At 33.8% G+C, this 23,225-nt stretch overlaps 2 protein-coding genes across 2 annotated transcripts; one reads left to right on the forward strand and one right to left on the reverse strand.

Annotated features, from left to right (window-relative positions):
* The first annotated feature begins 14,145 nt into the window (after nucleotides 1–14,145).
* On the forward strand, nucleotides 14,146–15,857 carry LOC107845830 (allene oxide synthase 3). The gene has a single exon (XM_016690320.2). The coding sequence runs from the start codon at nucleotides 14,238–14,240 to the stop codon at nucleotides 15,675–15,677; it is 1,440 nt and encodes a 479-aa protein (XP_016545806.2). The 5' UTR covers nucleotides 14,146–14,237; the 3' UTR covers nucleotides 15,678–15,857.
* A 735-nt stretch (nucleotides 15,858–16,592) lies between these two features.
* On the reverse strand, nucleotides 16,593–18,375 carry LOC107845801 (allene oxide synthase 3). Its single transcript, XM_016690286.2, has one exon. The coding sequence runs from the start codon at nucleotides 18,315–18,317 to the stop codon at nucleotides 16,845–16,847; it is 1,473 nt and encodes a 490-aa protein (XP_016545772.2). The 5' UTR covers nucleotides 18,318–18,375; the 3' UTR covers nucleotides 16,593–16,844.
* Between the last annotated feature and the right edge of the window lie 4,850 nt (nucleotides 18,376–23,225).

Consider the following 23,225-nt stretch of genomic DNA (forward strand, 5'->3'; position numbering starts at 1 on the left):
TATATATATATATATATATATATATATATATATTATATTATAGATTAACTATTTTAATTATTAATTCACATAATATCTCATTCTATATTGTAGAATTCTTTAATTTTAAATCTTGTAAAAATAATTAATTAATAATTTAAGAAAAATATATTATCAAATAATAACAATGACAATTAAATTAATGAATTACAATAATAATTTTAGAATAATAGTAATAATCTATCAACTTATTTTAATTATTCCTTTTTCCTTTTGAACTTATTCTAGGAAATTAGTCATTAAGGTGTACTTTGACCCAAAAAATTTCTATCTTTTTTCGAGTTTTTCGTCCCTTTTTCCCCCTATATATTTAGTACTCAATAATTTTTAGTTTTTTAATAATTCTTACCATATATTGTGTGGTATAATATATTTTAGTACTCCTTAATTTTTAAAACTTACCATATATTTTAGGATGCCTTGTTTAGAATATTATAAATATAATTAAATAATAATTCTACAAAAATAGTAAAATGGCCATTTTTTCAATTGTAGACACTTTTAATGAAGGGCAAAAAGTTCAAATCACTTTTCTAAGGGTCTTCACACTTTTAATATTATATATATATATATAGTGGGGCCATTTCTTTTAAAAATAAAATATGCGCCAGTAAGACCCTGCAAAATTTTTAAACTTAATTCAGTCCTTTAAACTTGTCAAGAGGTCCCAGACTTACAAAATTCTAACCAAGTTCCCAGACTTAGCCTATTTTGACCTTTGAAAGTTGGCAATCTCATCTCGTAATCTTAATGTCCCTTAATGGCCCGTATTTTCATTAATTCATAATCAGGAAGGTCAATAGGTGTTTCCGAACAAGTTTCGAATTTTTCGAAACACGTTTAAATCATGTTCGGAATCCCAAAACATTGGATCAATGCGATCTTGGCGCGCCGCATTGCCAATCGCGTTGGTCAATATTTGTACAGGCTGCCAGAGCCAAAACTTCTGAGGCTCGACGCGATCATGGCGTGGCGCGCCGAGTATCGCGTCGTAGCCATCAATGCTCCGCGTCGCTTATAGCGTTGACACCCAGTTGTTTTTCTGTCATTAAATGACCGCATCCTCAAGGGCAAAAGAGTTAATTTCCCACCCCTATATAAGCCCAAAAACACGTAATTTAGCTATCTTTCATCCAAATTATAGTAGTTTCTCTCCATTACTCTCAAGAACAAGTTAGGGCTTTCAATTGGGGATTCAATTTCAAGAATTTCATCGTTAGTTTTCAAGAATTTTCCATCCAAGGTATGCATAATGTTCATTCATGGATTCCTTTCATCCATGAAGTTCAAGAATCAAGTTTTAAAATCATGTATTATGAATATTTTGTTATAGATTGATTGTGTTCATGAGATTTTGATTATAGGAGTTAAAGGTGAAATCTCTATGTGTTTTTTATGAAACCACGCTAGTATGCAAGTTGAAATCCATGAATGGAGTTGTTCATAATGTGTAATTTGATGATTTCACTTATGCCCTAAGTTGTGCATGTAAGGTGTTTGATAAAAAGCCTAAGAGGATAGAAATTGTGTATTATAGTTCAATTGTAACCCATATGATAAATGCATGTCTTACCCTTATATCAAAATGACTCTCATGCTATTGATGTGCAATATAGAAGTTTATTGGAATGCTCATGATGTTAGAGTATGAAATTATGATACTTATTATATGCATTCCTACCATGTACAAGTTTATGATACCCATGTACTTCATGAAATCCCCAACTTATTATATTGTGGACTGTTGATGTTGGTCATGTACTCAAGAACGTCATGCCTTATCAGTTTCCTTCTATTGAGTCCTGGGGGTAGTTGTACCCAACAACAGCTGTGTGCCTAGAGCCAGTGTCATGTTTTCACGATACTCTCAGTCAAGTCATGGTCAATAGAACTCAGTTAGTTATGTGACTCAAGAAAGCTCAGTAATTCAGTAATCTCAGTAGTATTCCGCCAGTCAACGGAACTCAGTTAACTCAGTCCAGTTCAGTTCAATTAATCATGTTCAGTGTCTATTTAGATAGGAGTAGGATTTAGCACCGAGTGAACCCTAGGATAGTGAATCACCTGCCAATAGAGGGTGTGATTCTTAGAAGTAGTTCTTGAATTCCAGAAATATGTAATCAGCGTAGGTTGAGACATCTAACCTGCCAGTTGAGGGTTGATGAGGTGGCTTACCTACCAGTTAAGGGTTCCCACCGTTCTCCTTTAAGTACCTGCCAGTTGAGGGTCACTCACAGCTTGTCCTTACCGGTGGCGCAGTATTGACATCCTTCCAATTAGGATTACAGATTGGACCCCAATTTAGCTATATTACTTTATTTGGGGCACGTCTGTTAGATGACTATTTCCCACAGTTACAGTTTCAGTCTTATTCTCAGTAATAGAACTTAGATAGTTCTGTAGAATTAGGACTGTCAGATACAGTCAACTTAAAATAGTACAGAACTCAGCTAGTTCCATCAGAACCTAGTCTGTCAGATACAGTCGCTCAGTATCAGTTATCAGTAACTCATGTTATCAGTATTCAGGCTCGGTAATCATTGTCATCACGAATTCAATTACAATCATTTATTCATGCTTGTATTCTCACGTTTATGTTCTATAGTCAGTTAGCATTGTTCATGCATTTGAACCCTCTGTATTCAACCTACCTCACATGCATACCAGTACATTCAATTGTAATGACGCATTTGTACTATGGTATTTTATACCATAGGTTCAAAAACACGAGCTCCAGAGCATCAGTAGTATTCCAGTCTCAGTAGTCAGAGTTAGCAGTGAGTCCTCATACTTTGAGGGCGTGATTATTACTTTATACAGTATTCAGATATAGATATCAGTCATGGTTTAGCTCATGATCGTTCGAGGTCATGAGCACCGTGTAGCATTTTGGGTACTAGTTCGAGGTGATACAAACTTAGTATCAGAGCCTAAGGTTCAACAGTGTCCTAGAAAGTCTGAAAGTCGCATCTAGTAGAGTCTTGTAATGGGTATATTGCGCGCCACATTTATGTACAGGAGGCTATAAGGTGTTTAGGAATAGTTTCTCATTTTTTGTTAGTATGGATGTCATGCCAGAGCATAATCTCAAGTTAATATCTCAGTTTAATCCTTTTCTCTTCCATTTATAGAACATGCCTCCCAAGAAGAGAACTGGGAATCAGTCAACCCCTCAGCCCGAAGATCCTTTGGGCGAGCATGTCTCTCATGCAGAGTTCAGAGTTGCATTTACTACTCTTGCTTAGTCAGTTGCTGCTCAGAATAAACGACCAGCTATCGTTCCGATCAACCCAGCGGCCAATTTAGCTGCAGCCAGGATTCGAGACTTCACCCGAATGAATTCTCCATCTTTTTTGGGGTCTAAAACAGACGAGGACCCTCAGGAGTTCCTTGACCAGGTTCAGAAGGTTATAGACATCATGAGGGTATCAACTGTTGAGAGTGTTGAGCTAGCTGCATATCAGTTGGAAGATGTTGCTCACACATGATTCAAACAGTGAAAAATAGAGAGGGTTGTAGATGCAGGGCCCATTGAGTGAGAGAAGTTTATCACCGCATTCTTAGATAGATTCTTTCCCCAAGAGCTGAGAGAAGCTAAAGTGTTAGAATTTATCAACCTCAGGTAGGGCAACATGACGGTGAAAGAGTTTTCTTTTAAGTTTACTCAATTAACCAGATATGTTCCTCATGTGGTTACAAATAGAAAGGCCAAGATGAGTAAGTTTATTTCTGGGGTGAATGATAGTGTGGTCAATGAGTGCAGGTCTGTGATGTTGAATAGTGACATAAACGTAGCCAAGCTTATGACCTATGCTCAACAGATAAAAAAGAAAAAGATTAATATGAGGTAGAAGCAGAATAAGCGGGCAAGGACAGGTAGTTTTAACTTTGCTCAGCGTAAGTCAGAGGGAGGAAACCATTCTCAATTTCTTTCTAAGTCATCAGTTCCAGCTCCTTCAGTCAGTGCTTCAGCTCCTAAGTTCAAGGAGGGTAATAGAGATAGGGCACCAGGCTTTAAGTTTCAGGGTAGTGTTAGCAATGCCCGAACTAATTCTCTTTGTCAGACTTGTGGCAAACACCATCCGGGTATTTACAGAGCTGCCAGTGATATTTGTTTTGGATTCGGCAAGTCAGCCCACAGAGTCAGAGACTTTCCTCATATAGGTTCCCAGAGTCAGCAAAATCGTTCCTCAGCTCAGTTCGGTCGTCTAAATCAGCAGGGCGCCACTTCCAGTGTTACTAGTGGGCAACGCCCAAAAAAAATTTATGCTCTCCAGTTTCGCCAAGATCAGAAAAATTCTCCTGACGTGGTTACTAGTACATTACAGATCTTTTACTTACATGTTTACGCTTTGCTAGATCCAGGAGTTTCCTTGTCTTTCGTTACTCCTTATATAGCAGTTGATTTTGGAGTCAGTCCCCAAATTTTAGTAGAGCCTTTCTCAGTATCTACCCCAGTAGGAAAAAATATCATAGCCCGGTGGGTATACAAGAACTGTCCGGTTATGATATTTTAGAAAGTCACCTTAGCAGATTTAGTCGAATTAGAGATGTCTGATTTTGATGCCATTCTCGGCATAGATTGGTTTCATTCCTGCTATGCCACAGTCGACTACATAAATAGAATTGTCTAGTTTTAATTTTTGAATAAACCCATCCTGGAGTGGAGGGGTAATACCTCAGATTTCAGAGGTCAGCTTATTTTCTACCTTCAAGTATGGAAAATGTTATCTAAGGGATGCGCCTATTACCTTTTTCATGTTAAAAACCCTAGTTCTGAAACACTCTGCCTTGAATCAGTCCCTATCATGAATGAATATTTAGATGTCTTTCCCGAAGATCTTCCAAGAATTTCTCCCGAAAAGGAAATAGACTTCGGCATTGATCTTTTTCCAGATACTCAACTTATATATATTCTGCCATACAGAATGGCACCAGAAAAACTCAAAGAACTAAAATAACAATTGAAGGATCTCTTGAATAAGGTATTCATTAGACCCAGTGTATCCCCGCGGGGGTGCACCAGTCTTATTCATGTAAAATAAAGACGATTCTATCAGACTGTGCATTGATTACCGTCAGCTCAATAAAGTCACGGTCAAGAACAAGTATCCACTTCCCAGGATCGATGTCATATTTGACCAACTTCAGGGTGCCAGCTATTTCTCAAAGATAGACTTCATATCAGGCCATTATCAGCTCAGAGTCATAGAATGTGACATTCCAAAAATAGCCTTCCGTACTCAGTATGGTCACTTTGAATTCCCAGTCATGTCCTTTGGTCTTACCAATGCCCCAGCAGCTTTCATGGACTTGATAAATCGTGTGTTAAAGTAGTACTTGGACATATTCGTCATAGTCTTCATAGATGATATCCTCGTCTATTCCTGCAGTGAGCATGATCATGCAGACATCTCAGTATCATGCTTCAAGCTCTCAGAGATCATCAGTTGTTCGCCAAATTTAGTAAGTGTGAGTTTTAGCTAAGGTCGGTAGCATTCCTTGGTCATATCATTTTCGTTGATGGCATTAGGGTTGATCCTTAAAAGATCAAAGCAGTAAAAAACTGGCCTCGCCCTGTCTCTCGATCAGATATCAGGAGTTTCTTGGGTTTGGATTGCTATTACAGATGGTTTGTTGAGGGTTTTCTTCTATTGCATCCCCTATGTCCAGATTAACTCAGAAGAAAGTTAAGTTTCAGTGGTCAGATCCTTAGGAGAAGAGTTTTCAGGAGTTGAAGACTCGACTCACCTCAGCTCCAGTCTTAGCTCTTCCAAATGGTTTAGATGGGTTCGTAGTGTATTGTGATGCATCCATAGTAAGTTTGGGTTGTGTTCTCATACAGCATGGTAAGGTCATAGCCTACGCCTCCAGACAACTTAAACCCCATGAGAAGAATTATCCTACTCATGATCTTGAGTTAGCAGTTGCAGTTTTTCCTTAAAATTTTGGAGGCATTAATTGTATGGGGTGCATGTATATGTGTTAACAGATCATAAGAGCCTTCAGTACATCTTTTCTCAGAAAGATCTCAATCTTCGTCAAAGAAGGTGGTTTGAGCTCTTGAAAGATTATGACATGAGTGTCCTTTATCATCCGAGCAAAGCCAACGTAGTGGCCGACGCTTTCAGTAAACTGTCTATGGGTAGTGTTGCTCATATTAAGGACAGTAAGAAGAAGCTAGCTCAGGAAGTCCATCAGCTTGTCAAACTAGGTGTTTGCTTAGTCGATTCAGAAGAGGGTGATTTATGGGTTCAGAGTAGTTTAGAATCATCTCTAGTTTTCGAGGTAAAAGAAAACCAAGATAGAGATCCCAGCCTGGTCAAGCTAAAAGATTCAGTCAAAGATCAGAAGATTGGGGTTTTCTCCCAAGGGGGAGATAATGTTTTGCGTTGTCAGGGCTGTCTGTGTGTTCCAGGTGTAAATGACTTAAGGCAGCAAATTCTTACAGAAGTGCATGATGCGCGTTACTCTATTCATCCAGGAGCCACAAAGATGTACCGCGACTTGCGGGAGATCTATTGGTGGAGTGGTATGAAGAGAGATATTGCAGGGTTTGTGGCTAAGTTCTCTACATGTCAGCAAGTTAAGATAGAGCATCAGAAACCTAGTGGGTCCATGCAGGAGTTCAGTATTCCTACTTAGAAGTGGGAAAAAGTGAACATGGACTTTGTGATGGGTTTTCCTCGTACTCGTCATCAACATGATTCAGTTTGGGTCATTGTATACAGGATGACCAAATCAGCTTATTTCCTTCCAGTCCATACCTCTTATTCAGCCAAGGATTACGCCAAACTCTACATCAGAAAGTTGGTCAGATTGTACAGTATTCCATTATCTATTATTTCAGACAGGGGTACCCAGTTTACCTCTTATTTCTGGAAAGCGTTCCAAAAGGGTCTTGGTACCCAAGTTCATCTCAATATAGCCTTTTATCCTCAGACAGATGGTCAAGCAGAAAGGACCATTCAGACTTTAGAAGATATGCTAAGGGCGTGTGCAATTGATTTCAAGGGTAGTTGGGATGACCACTTGCCTTTGATTGAATTTGCATACAACAACAACTATCATTCCAATATTCGGATGGCTTCATTCGAAGCTCTCTATGGTAGGAGGTGCAGATCTTTAGTTGGTTGGTTCGAAGTTAGTAAGGCTTCAGTTATAGGGCCTCACTTAGTATTCGATGCCTTAGAAAAGGTCCAGTTGATCCGAGAAAGACTCTGGGCTGCCTAGAGTCGACAGAAGTCTTATACAGATGTGCGCAGAAAGGATCTCGAGTTTGAGATTAGTGACTTCGTTTATCTAAAGATCTCTCCATTGAAGGGAGTGAAGAGATTTGGAAAGAAGGGAAAGCTTAGTCCCCGATATGTCGGTCCCTTCAAAATTCTCAGTCGCTTCGGCAAGGTAGCTTATGAGCTCAAATTGCCTTCAGATCTAGCCTCAGTCCATCCATTCTTCCATGTCTCTTTGCTCAAGAAGTGCACAAGTGACCCAGCAATTGGAGTCCCTATTCAGAGCATTGAAGTTCAGAACGGCCTCTCTTATAAAGAGATTCCAGTCAAAATTCTTGACTATCAGACTCGTACACTGAGGAAAAAAGAAGTCCCTCTAGTCAAAGTTCGTAGGCAGAATTAGTCCGTTGAGGGAGCTACTTGGGAAGAAGAAGCAGACATGCGAACCAAGTACCCTCACCTCTTCTCTACTAACTCAGATCTAGCTCAAGGTAACAGTTCTCCTTAAGCTTTTAAGTTTCATGTTCATATTTTAGTTACAACTTGATATTAAATATCATTGCATATTCAGTTATGCATTCATTTATTAGTTCAATCATATAATTATGCATCAGATATGCATTCTCATTGAGAGAAACTCAGTTCATCAGGACACTCAGTCATGCATTCATGAATCAGTTACACATGCATCAGATATGCATGCTCAGTATGGTGTATTCAGTTATCAGTCATGCCAGTCATGGAATGATGTTTCAGATGCTCTTGTTCAGTATTTAAGTCAGTTCATCTCTTCTCTAATCTCAGTCAGTCTTATTCGAGGACAAATGTTCTCAAGGGGGAGATATTATAAGACCCCGTAAAACTTTTAAGCTTAATTCTATTCTTTAAACTTGTCAAGGGGTCCCAGACTTAGAAAATTCTAACCAAGTTCCCAGACTTAGCCTATTTTGACCTTCAAAAGTTAGCAATCTTATCTCGCCATCTTAATGTCCCTTAATGGTCCGTGTTTTCATTAATTTATTATCAGGAAGGTCAATAGGTGTTCCCGAATAAGTTTTGGATTTTTCAAAACACGTTTAAATCATGTTTGGAGTCCCAAAACAGTGAACCAACGCGATCTTGGTGTGCCGCATTGCCAATCGCGTTGGTCAATATTTGTACAGGCTGCCAGAGCCAAAAATTCTGAGGCTCGACTCGATCATGGCGCGACGCGTTGAGTATAGTGTCATAGCCATCAATGCGCCACGTCGCTTATAGCGTCGACACCCAGTTCTTTTTATGTCATTAAATGACCGCGTCCTCAAGGGCAAAAGGGTCAATTTCCCACCCCTATATAAGCCTAAAAACACGTAATTCAGCTATCTTTCATCCAAATTATAGTAGTTTCTCTCCATTACTCTCAAAAACAAGTTAGGATTTTCAATTGGGGATTCAATTTTAAGAATTTCACCGTTAGTTTTCAAGAATCTTCCATCCAAGGTATGCATAGTATTCATTCATGAATTTATTTCATCCATGAAGTTCAAGAATCAAGTTTTAAAATCATGTATTATGAATATTTTGTTGTGGGTTGATTGTGTTCATGAGATTTTGATTATAGGATTTAAAGGTGAAATCTCTATGTATTTTTCATGAAACCACGTTAGTATCCAAGTTGAAATCCATTAATGGAGTTGTTCATAATGTGTAATTTGATGATTTCACTTATGCCCTAAGTTGCGCATGTAAGGTGTTTGATAAAAAGCCAAAGATGATAGAAATTATGTATTATAGTTCAATTGTAACCCATATGATAAATGCATGTCTTACCCTTATATCAAAATGACTCCCATGCTATTGATGTGCAATGTATATGTTTGTTGGAATGCTCATGATGTTAGAGTATGAAATTATGATACTTATTATATGCATTCCTACCATGTACATGTTTATGATACCCATGTGCTTCATGAAATCCCCATCCTATTATATTCTATTGAGTCCTGGGGATACTTGTACCCGATAACTTAGTTGTGTGCCTAGAGCCAGTGTCATGTTTACACGATACTCTCAGTCAAGCCATGGTGTCAATAGAACTCAGTTAGTCATGTGACTCAGGAAAGCTCAGTAATTCAGTAATCTCAATAGTATTCATCAGTCAACGAAACTCAGTTAACTCAGTCCATTTCGATTCAGTTAATCATGTTCAGTGTCTATTCAGATGGGAGTAGGATTTAGCACCGAGTGAACCCAAGGATGGAAACTCACCTGCCAGTAGAGGGTATGATTCTTAGAAGCAACTTTGCGTTCCAGAACTACGTAGCCAGCGTAGGTTGAGACATCTAACCTGCCAGTTGAGGGTTGATGAGGTGGCTTACCTACCAGTTGAGGGTTCCCACCGTTCTCCTTTGAGTACCTGCCAGTTGAGGGTCACTCACAGCTTGTCCTTACCGGTGGCGCGGTATTGACACCCTTCCAATTGGGGTTACAGATTAGACCCCAATTTAGTCTTAGTCTCAGTAATAGAACTCAGATAGTTTTACAGAATTCTGGACTGTCAGATACAGAGAACTCAGAACAGTATGGAACTCAGCTAGTTCCATCAGAACCTAGACTGTCATATACAGTCGCTCAGTATCAGTTATCAGTAACTCATGTTATCAGTACTCAGGCTCAGTAATCATTATCATCACTAATTCAGTTACAATCATTTATTCACTCATGTATTCTCACGTTCATGTTATATAGTCAATTAGCATTGTTCATGCATTTGAACCCTCTGCATTCAGCCTACCTCACATGCATACTAGTACATTCAATCGTACTGACGTATTTACGCTATGGTATTTTATACCATAGGTTCAGAAGTACGAGCTCCAGAGCATCAGTAGTATTTCAGTCTCAGCAGTCAGAGTTAGCAGTGAGTCCTCATTTTTCGAGGGCGTGATTATTACTTTATTATTTCAGTTTAGCTTTCAGTAGATGGAGTTAGTTGGTGACATGTCCCATCGATTCCTTATTCAGAAAGTTCAGTCAGTTAGAGGCTTTCCAGACTAAAGTATGTTCAATCAATTTATTTCAGTTCATGTTTTGGTATTGACATACCATACTCTCAGATATCGTGTTTTATCTGACCTTATGGCATGTTTCAGTCTATTATTTTCGCATTTTCGCATTTTACATAATATTATGCAGTGTTCAGATATAAATATCAGTCATGGATTAGCTTGTGGTCCTTCGGGGTCATGAGCACCGTGTAGCGTTTCGAGTACCAGATTCGAAGCATTACAACACCTTTATTATTATTAATTTTCTGCCACATCGGCATTAAGAGTCTTGTTTATTCACTTTAAATGAATTTAGGGGGGTAAATTATTGTCCGTAAAATTAAAATATTAAAATAAATTTATATATATCGTTTTTTTTTTAATGGTCTATAAAAGAGCTGCAGGTACCAACGAAATTAAAAACAATAAATAAATTTATATCAATCAGTCTGCCATTTTTTTTACAGGAAAACACACCAGGAATTTGGCTCTATTGACAATTGCATATCCCAATAATATAAGATAAGATTTATTTAAATCAAAAACAGAAAATTTCATGTCCCAATGATAAAATTTCATTTGGCTGTTTGTAACTATTTTCACTCGTGAATATATGATCTTTTCCTAGGTTAAAATAATAAAAATATCTATAATATTGATCGAGTTAATATAGCAAGTAATTCTCGAAATATCAAGAAGTGAACAATAATAATATATTTAATATAATCCTATTAAATAGATATTAAATAGATTTTAGAAAGGATAAAATATACATAAATTATATCATTATTTAGAGGCGGTCCAAGCATATTTGTGATCTAAGGCCAAAATCAAATGAAGGCCTTAAATTTTTTTAAAAATTATCTTTTTAAATTAAATCTATTTTTAAAATTATATAATCAACTTTTTCTAATAATATTTTCTTAATTAATAATATAATCAATGCATTAAGTTTTTCTTGATATATAGTACTCAGTATACATTAAAATTCTAATAACTCTGTCCTTTTATATAAAAAAATTATTTTTTCTATAAGTAATACACAATATTTTATTTTTTTAAAAAAAAAAACCTATAATCTACTATTGCTAAAAATGAGGCCCCTAAAATTTAGGCCCCAAGGCAGACGCCTATTTCTTATAATGGTAGAGCCGCCCCTGTCATTATCTTAGAGGTAAAAGATTATTTCTTGTAGATACTCGGCTCAAGAAAAAAGTTATACAAAATAATCGACGAAAGAAAGCAATAGAAGTACGAGAAATAGCATATACTAACAAATACAGATAGCAATACGATATTAACTACAACAAAATAATATGATATGTAATTAAAGTACAATGAAACAACAAATGATAAAATAAATGGAGAAGAAATTACAGGAGCAATACTACAATTACTAAAATAGAAAATAATTTCGTTCAAAAATGTATGTTAAGAATATGTATAATAATGAATCCTTGTGATTCACTTCTAATCTTTCCATAGATTCTGCGCATAGTTAGATTTCTGTACATTGGACCGCCTCTATTCTTCAAGCTTATCTTTTGGGAGAATTATCGAATGAATTCGATTAGTTTCTTTTTAAAAAAAAATGAAATATATTTTAATTTTAATAAAATTGACCGACTTCGATAGATTTTCGTAAAAATAATTTCATGATATTAATCTGCAATCTAAATCGATTTTTCAGGTCTAAAAAGATCGATCATGCTTGATTGATATTAATATCTTTTAAATAAAAATAATCAAAAATCAATCACAACAACAATATATCCACAATCCAACAAATCTAAAATTCAAAAAACATAAAATGTACATAAATTTATTTTTTTTCCAATAATGATATAATTGGCTACGTAAGTAAGCTAGAATTGTCTTTTTGGGTCAATCATCATAAGTTTAAGAATGCCCTGACAATAGCGCTCCATGTCCTCCACGTTGATAATTATGCATGCATGCAGATAAAACGTACTAAATTAAACATCTAATATTGAAAAAAATACTCCTTCCGTTCAATTTTACTTATCATAATTTAATTTAATATATTAATTAAGAAAAATAATTAATAACATGATTATTTTATCATAATACCCCTATTAAATGATGTTTACATTTTAATTTGAAGAAAAAATAATTAATACTAAGAATAAAATATAAAAAAAAATTATTTTTTCTTGATATGTTAAAAACAACAAGTAAAATTTAAAATTAAACTAAGAAATTCGTGATGAATAAAACGAAATGGAGGGATGTAATAAGTATTATAGTGGAATGGAGTAATTATTTTTTTGGGGGTGGGGGTGTGCTTGTCGACTTACTCGCTCCGTTCTTTTTAGTTGTCATATTTTATTTTTTGAAAATTAATTTAATTAATTTTTAAAATTAAATTAGATTAGATTAATTTAACATTCAAAAATAATATGAAAGTACTATAAGTTACAGTTTTTTTTTTTAAATATAATTAAAAAATATATTTTAAAAAGTTATATTAATTGAATCTAGAATAGAAAATTATGGCAACTAAAAAAAATAATGGGAGTAGTATTCAAAGGTTACATAAGTGTAGTCTCAAAATTGACTTTTCACAAATGCAATAATCAATCTATTCAAAGTTTTTCTTGATCAAATTGTTTTACTTTAAGGCTACATAAGTGTACGCCTCAAAATTGATTTTCACAATTGTAATAATCAATCAATATATATATATATATATATATTTAGTCTTTCTTCTAATTCTAATATTCTATCTTCTGTTGTTCTAGTTATTGATCACATAATTCGAGCACAATATCACCTAGTAAAGATCAAAATCCATTCATGTAGAGTGAAGATAATATAAGTCAAAAATGTTTTTGGCCCACAATAATTTAGTTTAAAACAAGACAAAATATAAGAAATAGTTAATATTTAGATAATAAATAAGGGATTATAACAAAAATTTATCTAATTATAGGATGCAAATATAGTTTTGTAGCTAAATATAAATTAGAGATTGTATATATAGATACAAATTTGCTTTAGAGAAATTTTTTTTTACTAGCCTCAAAATTAGAGAGCTCCCTTTCGAAACTAGATATTTATACATGAACCCCGAGATTTACAAATGAACCTCGAGATACCAATATACAAATACAAAAAAAAGTATGTTTTTTAACTATGTTTAATTTAAACTTTAATACAAATGATAAATATAACTTAATATTTTCTACTCCACGTAATTTTGTTCTCAAAACAAGAGATACGCATCGAGTACCCCCGAACTATGGTCAAAATTGCTACAACACACTTCAACTTTACAGGGGTCCTATTACCCCTCTAACTCAATTTTAATTTATTTTTCTCACTCTTTTATGCTAACGTGACACATTTATTACATAAAACGAGGCTACATCAAAGGTCCCATGTCAGCTGAAAAGGTTGACAAAAGGTGTCACGTCAGCTAAAAAGAATAACAAAAATACGCTAAAATTTAGTTCGAGAGGATAATAGAACCCTCGTAAAATTAAAATATATCGTAGCAAATTTGGTCAATTCAGGAGTACAGGATGTTTTTTTGGTTTAAACCACCCGGTGTTCGGTGCCCCTTTTTTTAGGAGTCCGACTATATCCGGATTCGCCCCGCATCGAACCCCATTTGGGAGGGAGAGCTCCCAACGAGTGTTTGTCTCTACCCAGGGTAGAACCCTCAACCTCTGGGTAGATTGGGGCAGCCCCTTCCTCTGCACCACCACTGGTGTTGGAGTACAGAATGTTTTACTCTCAAAACAACATTAACATGCAACCCTTAATACTACAATTTTACTACTTATATCTTTCACGTGAAGAACTATAGAATTATAACCTCCCAAAAAAATTCATATCCTATATATAACCCTTGCTACAAGAGCATAATATATCACACATCAAAAGCCAAATATATATCGTAAGAAAGATTCATAATATGGCTACCAATGACTCTTCAATTTCAAAGCTTCCTTTAAAAGAAATCCCAGGTGGTTATGGTGTTCCATTCCTTGGCGCGATGAAGGATCGTTATGACTTCCATTACAATCAGGGTACTGATGAATTCTTCAGGTCTCGAATGAATAAGTATGACTCAACTGTCTATAGAACCAACGTGCCTCCAGGTCCTTTCAATGCTCGTAACTCTAAAGTGGTTGTTCTAGTTGATGCGGTTAGTTTTCGCATCCTTTTTGACAACTCACAAGTTGATAAGGACAGTCGTTTTGAAGGAACTTACATGTCCTCACCTACTTTCAATGGTGGTTATAAGGTTTGTGCTTTTCTTGACACTACTGATTCCAAACATGCCACATTGAAAGGCCTTATCTTGTCCACTTTAGCGCGGTTGCATGACAAGATCATCCCTATCTTTACTAGCACGATCTCTGGAATGTTTACCAATCTTGAAAAAGAACTGTCTGAGAAAGGGACATCAAACTTCAACCCCCTTAATGATAACATGTCATTTGAATACATTTTTCGATTGTTTTGTAATGGAAAGACTCCAACTGATACGAGTCTAGGGACTAATGGACCAAAAGCTGCAGATAAATGGGTGTTCTTTCAGCTAGCTCCAATTACTTCGCTAGGTCTCAAATTTGTACCAAACTTCATCGAAGATTTGGTTCTGCACACTTTCCCTCTACCATACTTTCTTGTGAAACGCGAACATCAGAAGCTGTATAAAGCTTTCTACAACTCCTTGGGTCCTATCTTAGATGAAGCTGAGAAACTTGGTCTGAAAAGAGATGAAGCATGTCACAACTTTGTTTTCCTAGCAGGGTTCAATTCATATGGAGGGTTGAAAGTTTTCTATCCATCTTTGATCAAGTGGATTGGAACAGGAGGACCGGCTTTACATAGCCGGTTAGCCAAGGAGATCAGAGCTGCTGTTAAAGAAGCCGGAGGAGTCACTCTTGCAGCAATAGAGAAGATGCCACTTGTTAAGTCTGTGGTGTATGAAACATTAAGAATGGACCCTCCAGTTGCATTTCAATGTGCAAAGGCTAGAAAAAACATAATCGTTTCTAACCATGACTCGTCATTCTTGATCAAGAAAGATGAACTGATATTTGGGTATCAACCACTAGCCACAAAGGACCCCAAAGTTTTCAAGAATCCAGAAGAGTTTAATCCAGATAGATTCATAGGGGATAGAGAGAAATTGCTCGAATATGTATACTGGTCAAATGGTGAGGAAACAATTGATCCAACTGTGAATGATAAACAATGTCCTGGCAAAGATTTGATTGTGCTATTGGGAAGGCTAATGGTGGTGGAGTTTTTTCTGCGTTACGATACTTTTGAACTTGAATTTGGAAAATTCCTACTTGGTTCAAAGGTTACTTTCAAATCAGTAACCAAGGCAACATCATAGAGGGAAACGAATATCAAAAATCGAGTATGTTCAGAATAAGGTTGAACTTCTTCACAAGATTATAATCTAGGGGTAGTTCAAAATCTAGTTTTTTTTCGTGATAGAGTGTAGTTTTTCTTATTTAAGTTTGTACTAAGATCTACGCGATCGATGTGTGTCCAATAAAGCAAATTAATTATGAGAAAATATATCTTTATGGTTATTGTTTTTACATATACTTCCTTTGTTCCAGTATTAAAAGATCCTTTCCATTTTTAGTTACTCTATATCATCTGTCTGTTTTTCAAGTAACATTCATTTAAAGAACTATCAAGTCATTTTTACTCGTTAGGCTATTTTCAACCCATTTAATTAGTAGGGACTATTTTCAACTCATTTTTAATTTGTTGGGGCTATTTTTGACCCATTAGGCTATTTTTAACTTTTTTTCAGTTCAGTGTTTATTTTCAATGAACATGACTATTTTCAAAAAACAAAGGAAAAAGGGTCAATGTTCTTTTAATTTTTTTATGGTTGATTTAAATCAAGAAAAAAAGGGTCAATATTCTTTTAATTTTTCTTTTTTTGGGGGGTGGGAGGGGGGATGTGGGCCCTTGAATATGTGTGAGACAAATAATAAAATACAAAAAAATAAGTAGTATAAACAAATAAGTAGTTAACAAATAGTTTATTATTTTATTTTTATTCAATATAGTTAATTTTAAATATATAAATATTAGTCTAAAGAAAAGCTCAACATTAGCTCATTTGTAAAACTAACACAATAGGTGATATATAGTACTAGTAATTAAACACTAAAAATAGGAAGGAATTTTTTAAATTAGAATAGATGAAATCTAGTACGAACAATAACCATTTTATATGGTCAAACAAGATAATATTTCCTCACAAAGTAATTTGCTTTATTACATGTGATTTGGTCCTTTTTTAATTCTGTCCATAATAAAAGCTTTAGTACATCCTGTCCTTTTCAAGTAATTTGCTTTATTGTCGGCACATTGCATGGGTTTTATTACAAATTAAAATAAGAAAATTGCAGAAACAAATTAAAACAAGAAAATTACAAACTTTCATGGAAACCTAAATTTTTGAACTACCTCTAGATTGATATAATCTTGTGAGGTAATTTTTATTTATTACAAATATAATTATACTCAATCCATTCCCTCATGATGTTGCCTTGGTTAGTGACTTGAAAGTCACCTTTGAACCAAGCAAGAGTGGTCCGAATTCAACTTCAAAAGTATCGTAACGCAGAAAAAACTCCACCACCATTAGCCTTCCCAACAATACTATGAGATCTTTACCAGGACATTGTTTATTACTGACAGTTGGAGCATCTGTCTCCTTACCGTTTGACCAGTATACATATTTGAGTAATTTCTCTCCATATCCAATGAATCTATCTGCATTAAACTTATCTGCATTCGTAAAAACTTTGGAGTCCTTCGTAGCCACTGGCTGAAATCCAAATATCAGTTCATCTTTCTTGATCAGGAATGACGCTTCATGGTTGGATACAATTATGTTTTTTCTAGCCTTAACGGTTTGGAATGGAACTGGAGGGTCCATCCTTAATGTTTCATACACTACAGACTTAACAAGTGGCATCTTCTCTATTGCTGCAAGAGTAACTCCTCCGGCTTCTTTGACAGCGGCTCTGATCTCCTTGGCTAACCGGCTATGTAAAGCCGGTCCTGCTGTTCCAATCCACTTGATCAAAGATGGAAAGAACACTTTCATACCACCATATGAATTAAACCCTGCTAGGAAAACAAAGTTATGACATGCTTCATCTCGTTTCAGACCTAGTTTCTCAGCTTCATCTAGAATATCACCCATAGAGGTGTAGAAAGCATTATATAGTTTCATATGATCGCTTTTTACAAGAAAGTATGGCAAAGGGAAAGTGTGTAATACCAAATCTTCTAGGAAGTTTGGTACAAATTTCAGGCCTAGTGTAATCAATGGAGCCAGCTGAAGGAACACCCATTTGTCTACAATTTTTGGTCCATTAGTGCCAACACTTGTATCAACTGGATTTTTTCCCTCACAAAACAATCGAAAGAGGAAGTCAAATGACAGGTTATCACTTAAGGGGTTGAAGTATGACGTTCCTTTTTCAGACAGTTCTTTTTCAAGACTAGTAAACATGTCAGAGATTGAGCTAACAAAGATGGGGATGTACTTGTCATGCAACCTAGTTAGTGTAGACAAGAATAGTCCTTTCAACGTGGTATGTTTGGGATCAGTAGTTCCAAGAAAACCACAAACCTTATAACCACCATTGAAAGCTGGGGAGGACATGAAAGTCCCTTCAAAATAGTTTTCCTTATCAACTTGGGAATCGTCAAAAAGGATAGGATAACTAACTGCATCCAAAAGCACAACAACTTTTGAGTTACGAGCATTAAAAGGACCTGGAGGCACGTTGGTTCTAAAGATAGTTGAATCATACTTCTTCATGCGAGAGTTGAAGAAGCCATTAGCACCCTGATTGTAATAAAAATCATAGCGATCCTTTATCGCCCCGATGAAAGGTAGACCATAATCACCTGGAATTTCTTTCATAGGAAGCTTTACAGTTGAAGAATCTTTGGTATTATCTATTGTTATGTGGTATGAATCTTTGGTAGCCATTATAATCCTTTTTTATGATAATGTTTTTGGTTTGTGATGTTGGAATTTGGATCTTATGTTAATTTGTAGGAGGTATATATAGGAAAATAGGATATGGCAAGAAATGATCATTTAATTATAATGTTTTCCACGTGGAAAAGATAATATTATTAGTGAAATTATTGTATTATTAGAGGGGTTGGCTGCATGTTTATTATTTTGGGCGTCTACCTTTACTTATTACTGTCTCGCTTTTCGAAGTCAACCTGCATGAACTTTGATCAAATTTTTAAGATATATAATTTAATATTTTAAATTTAAAAATTTATATGATCTGAAGCTATAAGAAAAAAATGCTATAAGTTGCAATTCTTCTCGTATTAATACGATGAAAAAATATATCTTAAAATGATAGTCAAAGTTTATGCATGTTGACCTCGAAAAACAAAACAATGACAAGTAAAAGCAAACGAAGAAAATACTTTATTCGACAAATCAATAATCGTCTCTTTTATGGGTCCTTTAATTACTCTCTCGATCTATTTTACTTATCATGTTTTTCTTTTGAATGTATTCTTGAAAAAATATTAACTAAAAAAAATAAGTTAACTAAATTATCTTTGATGTCAATTTAATACTTCTATCTTTTCGATTTATTTGTCATCTTCGTTTTTAGAGTGTGTCAAAAAACAAACGTCTCTTTCTTTTCCTTTTTTGGCAGCTTTTCTATTATAATTTTTCATATGACATATTTAAAACCATAAAATCAAAGGATATATATTTCAGTACATATATTCCACGTATCTTAATTTAAAACTACATCATGCAATTTTTTATTTTCTTATATTCTATATCAAATTAAATCAGATTCAGCACGACAATTAAAATTGATCGAACTTTTAATTATATAATAAACTAATCAATATTGTGCCTATCTACTCGAATATGTAAAAACAAAAATAAGACCTATATAGTACATGGATCACGAAAATAATGTCACTATCAAAGTTAGTGATACACTGACACTCAATTTTTGGAACTTGCTAGTAATAGAGTTTCAACCTTTTTTTTTCCCCCTTAGAGGTAAGAAAATGCAAGTTGATGCATTAAAAGTTTAATAAACTATATATTAGTTTAAAGAAATATATTCATTGTGAATAAAAATGAGCACAACAAGCGGCAGTGCGAGATGAGAGGAGAAACAATTAATTTTAAAAGAGAAATAAGAACAAATTTTTGTTATGTAAAAACTAAAAAGGATGATTCATTCAGATCGATATTGATAAGTAAGTGGAACAAGATTGATCCATACACAATTACACATACATGACAAGGATTGTCTTACCCTTACTTGATGATATAGACGTTTGTTTTTATTAAGATCGAAACATTTGAATCTGATTATGCATATTTAAATGAGTAAGATGTTACTTTAGATTTAAATGCCGAATGATTAAGACAGTTTGTCTTTTGATATTTGAATGTGTATACTTACTTATTTGTTAACATGATAAATATACAATTTAAATAAAAAATAAAGTAGTTAGGTATTAGAAAAATAAAATTATTATTTGATTAAATAATCGAAGCGTTTTTGTTTGCTAGTGTTGGTGGATGATATGTACTGATGGTAATGATAATTATAATGTTTGGTGTTAGTAACTAGTATTAGCGGTGATGGTGATAGCTGTAGTAGTGGAGATGGATAGTGCTATTATGACTGACCTGATAGTGGTATTTGACAGTGGTGATGGTTGCGATCGTAAGTTAGTTGATGGTAGTAATTTGCAGTGTTAATGATGGTGGATGAAGAATATGCAGTGGTTGACGATGTGTTGATGATAATTGGTGGCGCTAGTTGTGATGGTGTCAGTGATTGATGGTAGGAACTAGCTACAACGGTGGTGAAAGTTGTGATGAAGGGGACTGCAACATTGAATATAATTATAGTGATGGAAATGATTGATATACATGCATGGTAACGACTGATAATAATAATCGATAGCAACTGAAAATAATGATTAAACATTTCTTAATGTTCTAATGTTATGGAAAAAACATGCATAATGTTTTACATAAGTGAATTAGTGATATAATTAATAATAATGTCATCCTTGATACCTCCACTTGGCTTGTTTAACGTGGTCAAATTAATTTAACTATTTAAGTAAATGTTATTTATAAATAATATTGACATACAGTGAAAACAAATATTTTAATTATTATCCAGTTTTAAGCAGGGAAGGCATCTTAATTAATTATGAAACTTTAAAATATCTTAATTTTAAAATAAATAAATAAATGAAGCCTCACTAATCAATCATTATTGCTAGTAGGTTTTCATAAATTTTTTTACTTATTTTGAGTAGGTGAGAATAGTTACAAATTAACAACCAGAAATGAAATTTTATAATTGGGATTTGGGATATGCTATTTTCCATCCTTTTTACTATTTCTTTCTCGTTTTTCTTTAGAAAAATACTTTAAATAATCTTTGTATTTAAAATGTTTAATTGCCGGTAAAGGCTAAGTTTGAGTGTTTATTTATGTATTGAACCTTTTAATTAAGCTAGAGGGAGTATATACTATCTTAATTATTTTTTTTAAATAATAGTACTTTAAACTAATTATTTTCTTAATCCAGAATAACTCGCAGTCGCAACTAACTCTGTCACAGAGAGCACTTTGTGCACATAGGAGATGTACACCATACTAGGTAAGTCTTGTGCGACAGGCTTGACTCTGAAGATATTAAGAGAGGATCGATTCGAACTATTAGTGTGGATAATCACCCTCCAAACCAACTGAGTCATCCTTGAAGGACCTAATTATTTTTAATAAGCATGATAATTAAAATGAATTAAAAAAAAACTGTATAGTACACCAAACAATGTGACTATTTAACCGAATATGCAATCCAAAGTATCAAATCAATAAGACCGATAGTACATGGATCACGAAAATCAGGTCATTATCAAAGTTTCCACCAACTGTTTTTTTTTTTTAATCACAATAAGAAAAATATGGATTTCATGGATATCTTTTTGGGAATTATATGAGAAAAATTTGTAGGTAATTTAGTTTTTTTGAGGATTTTCATTAAAAAAAGTTCGATAAAAAAATTCTCTGAGATAATTATTATGTGTGAATTTTTTAATCCTCAAATAATCTGCTCATAAATTACTTGCAATTTTTCTTGCAAAAAATACTGAGGAATTTTTTGGTAAAAAAAGAAACTTTTTTATGAACTTTTTTGCAAGTAAAGCCGCATGAAAGTATTTCAATATATCAGTAAGAAATTTCTAGTAAAAATTTTATGAAAAAAGAAAATTAATAATTTCAATTCTTTTGTTCTTAATTTAATTTCTTCATATGTAATTATTTTTTCGATTTTATTTCTGATTATTGTCTCCTAATTAATTATTGCTTTTGTTGATTACAAATATTGGATGGATAACCTCGCCCCCAACACCAAATTAAAATTGTAAATGAAAGTTTTTAAATCAAACATATCCCAATAATTAAGATGTTATCTCTACATTAGAATAATGATTCTAATGAATGATTAAGACTGTTTGTTTTTCAATATTTAAATGCACATAATTGTTTATTTGTAAACATAATTAATATAAAATCTAAATAAAAATTATTAACCACCAAAAAATACGAAGTTAGTAGAATAAAATTATTATTTAATTAAAAAATAAAATATATTGGTTCCTAGTGATCGTAGTAATAGTTGTGATGATGGATACGGGTGTAAATAGCTGATGTTGTAATGATTGACGCAGTGGTGATGATCGATAGTAATGGAGCGGATGTAATATTAATGAAGTAGGTAGACGCTAGTAGTTGCCTATTGGGATCGAATGATATGTTGATGATAGTTGGCGGCGATGATAATTGTCATGATGTAGAAGATTGATGGTAGAAATTGACAATTGCGGAGTTGGAGATAGCAATGGAGGTAACGACAATGACGGTGATAATAAATATAATTATAATGATGAATATGGTATAGATATAATGACTAACGGTAATATTATAATGATAAAGATGATTAGTAATGATAATTGTGTATAAAATAGTGATAAAATTTATCAACATAAATATACTTTAATTATATTATAATTTTGTACAAAATCTTAATAATAATAATCTATACAATACATTTTAATTCAATAAATGCACCTAATAGCCTAAGATTTAAATCATTCAGATTCAAAAATCAAAAATTCAAAGTAAAAGGTGAAAATAGTTACAAATAGCCAAAATAAATACTTATCTTTGGGATATGCAATCAATCAATATGCAATCAGTCATTCTTACTTTTTATAAAAAAAATTACTTTAAATAATATTATCTGATATTATGTGGATCTGCAAGTGTAAATTCAACATGTGCTTTTCTTTCCAAAAATAAATAATGTCAGACTGATTAATCAATTGAGTTTTTATTTTTAAATTTCTTTTGGAACATTCTTGATAGACCGTAAAAAAAAAAAAAAACATCGAATTCAATTAATTTTAAATCACAAATTAATATTGTCTTCATAACTTAAGTGTTACAGAATTATTAGTTATTGATGATAATTTGTTGTGTTGGATATGACTGATTGTGATGATTATGTAGTAAAAACTAATGATAAAGGTGATTGATAGTGATGATAAGTGACAAAAGTGTGTGGTAGAGATTTGTAATCTAGGTTGTGCCATGAAAATTGGTGTCGTAGTTAGTTGGCAATTGGGGCTGATAAAAACGGTGAAGACGATTGGTGGTTTGATAATAGTAGTTAATAGTCCTGAGGAGGTTGATAACGACAGGTTGCAGATCGAGGAAATCAATTGTAGTGATTGCGCATAAATGATGATCGATGGTAATAATAAAATAGATAACAGTAAAAGGTTTATATTTACTAAAAAGAATTAA

This window comes from Capsicum annuum, chromosome 10, assembly GCF_002878395.1.
Source record: "Capsicum annuum cultivar UCD-10X-F1 chromosome 10, UCD10Xv1.1, whole genome shotgun sequence".
In the NCBI taxonomy this organism is placed as follows: Eukaryota; Viridiplantae; Streptophyta; class Magnoliopsida; order Solanales; family Solanaceae; genus Capsicum; species Capsicum annuum.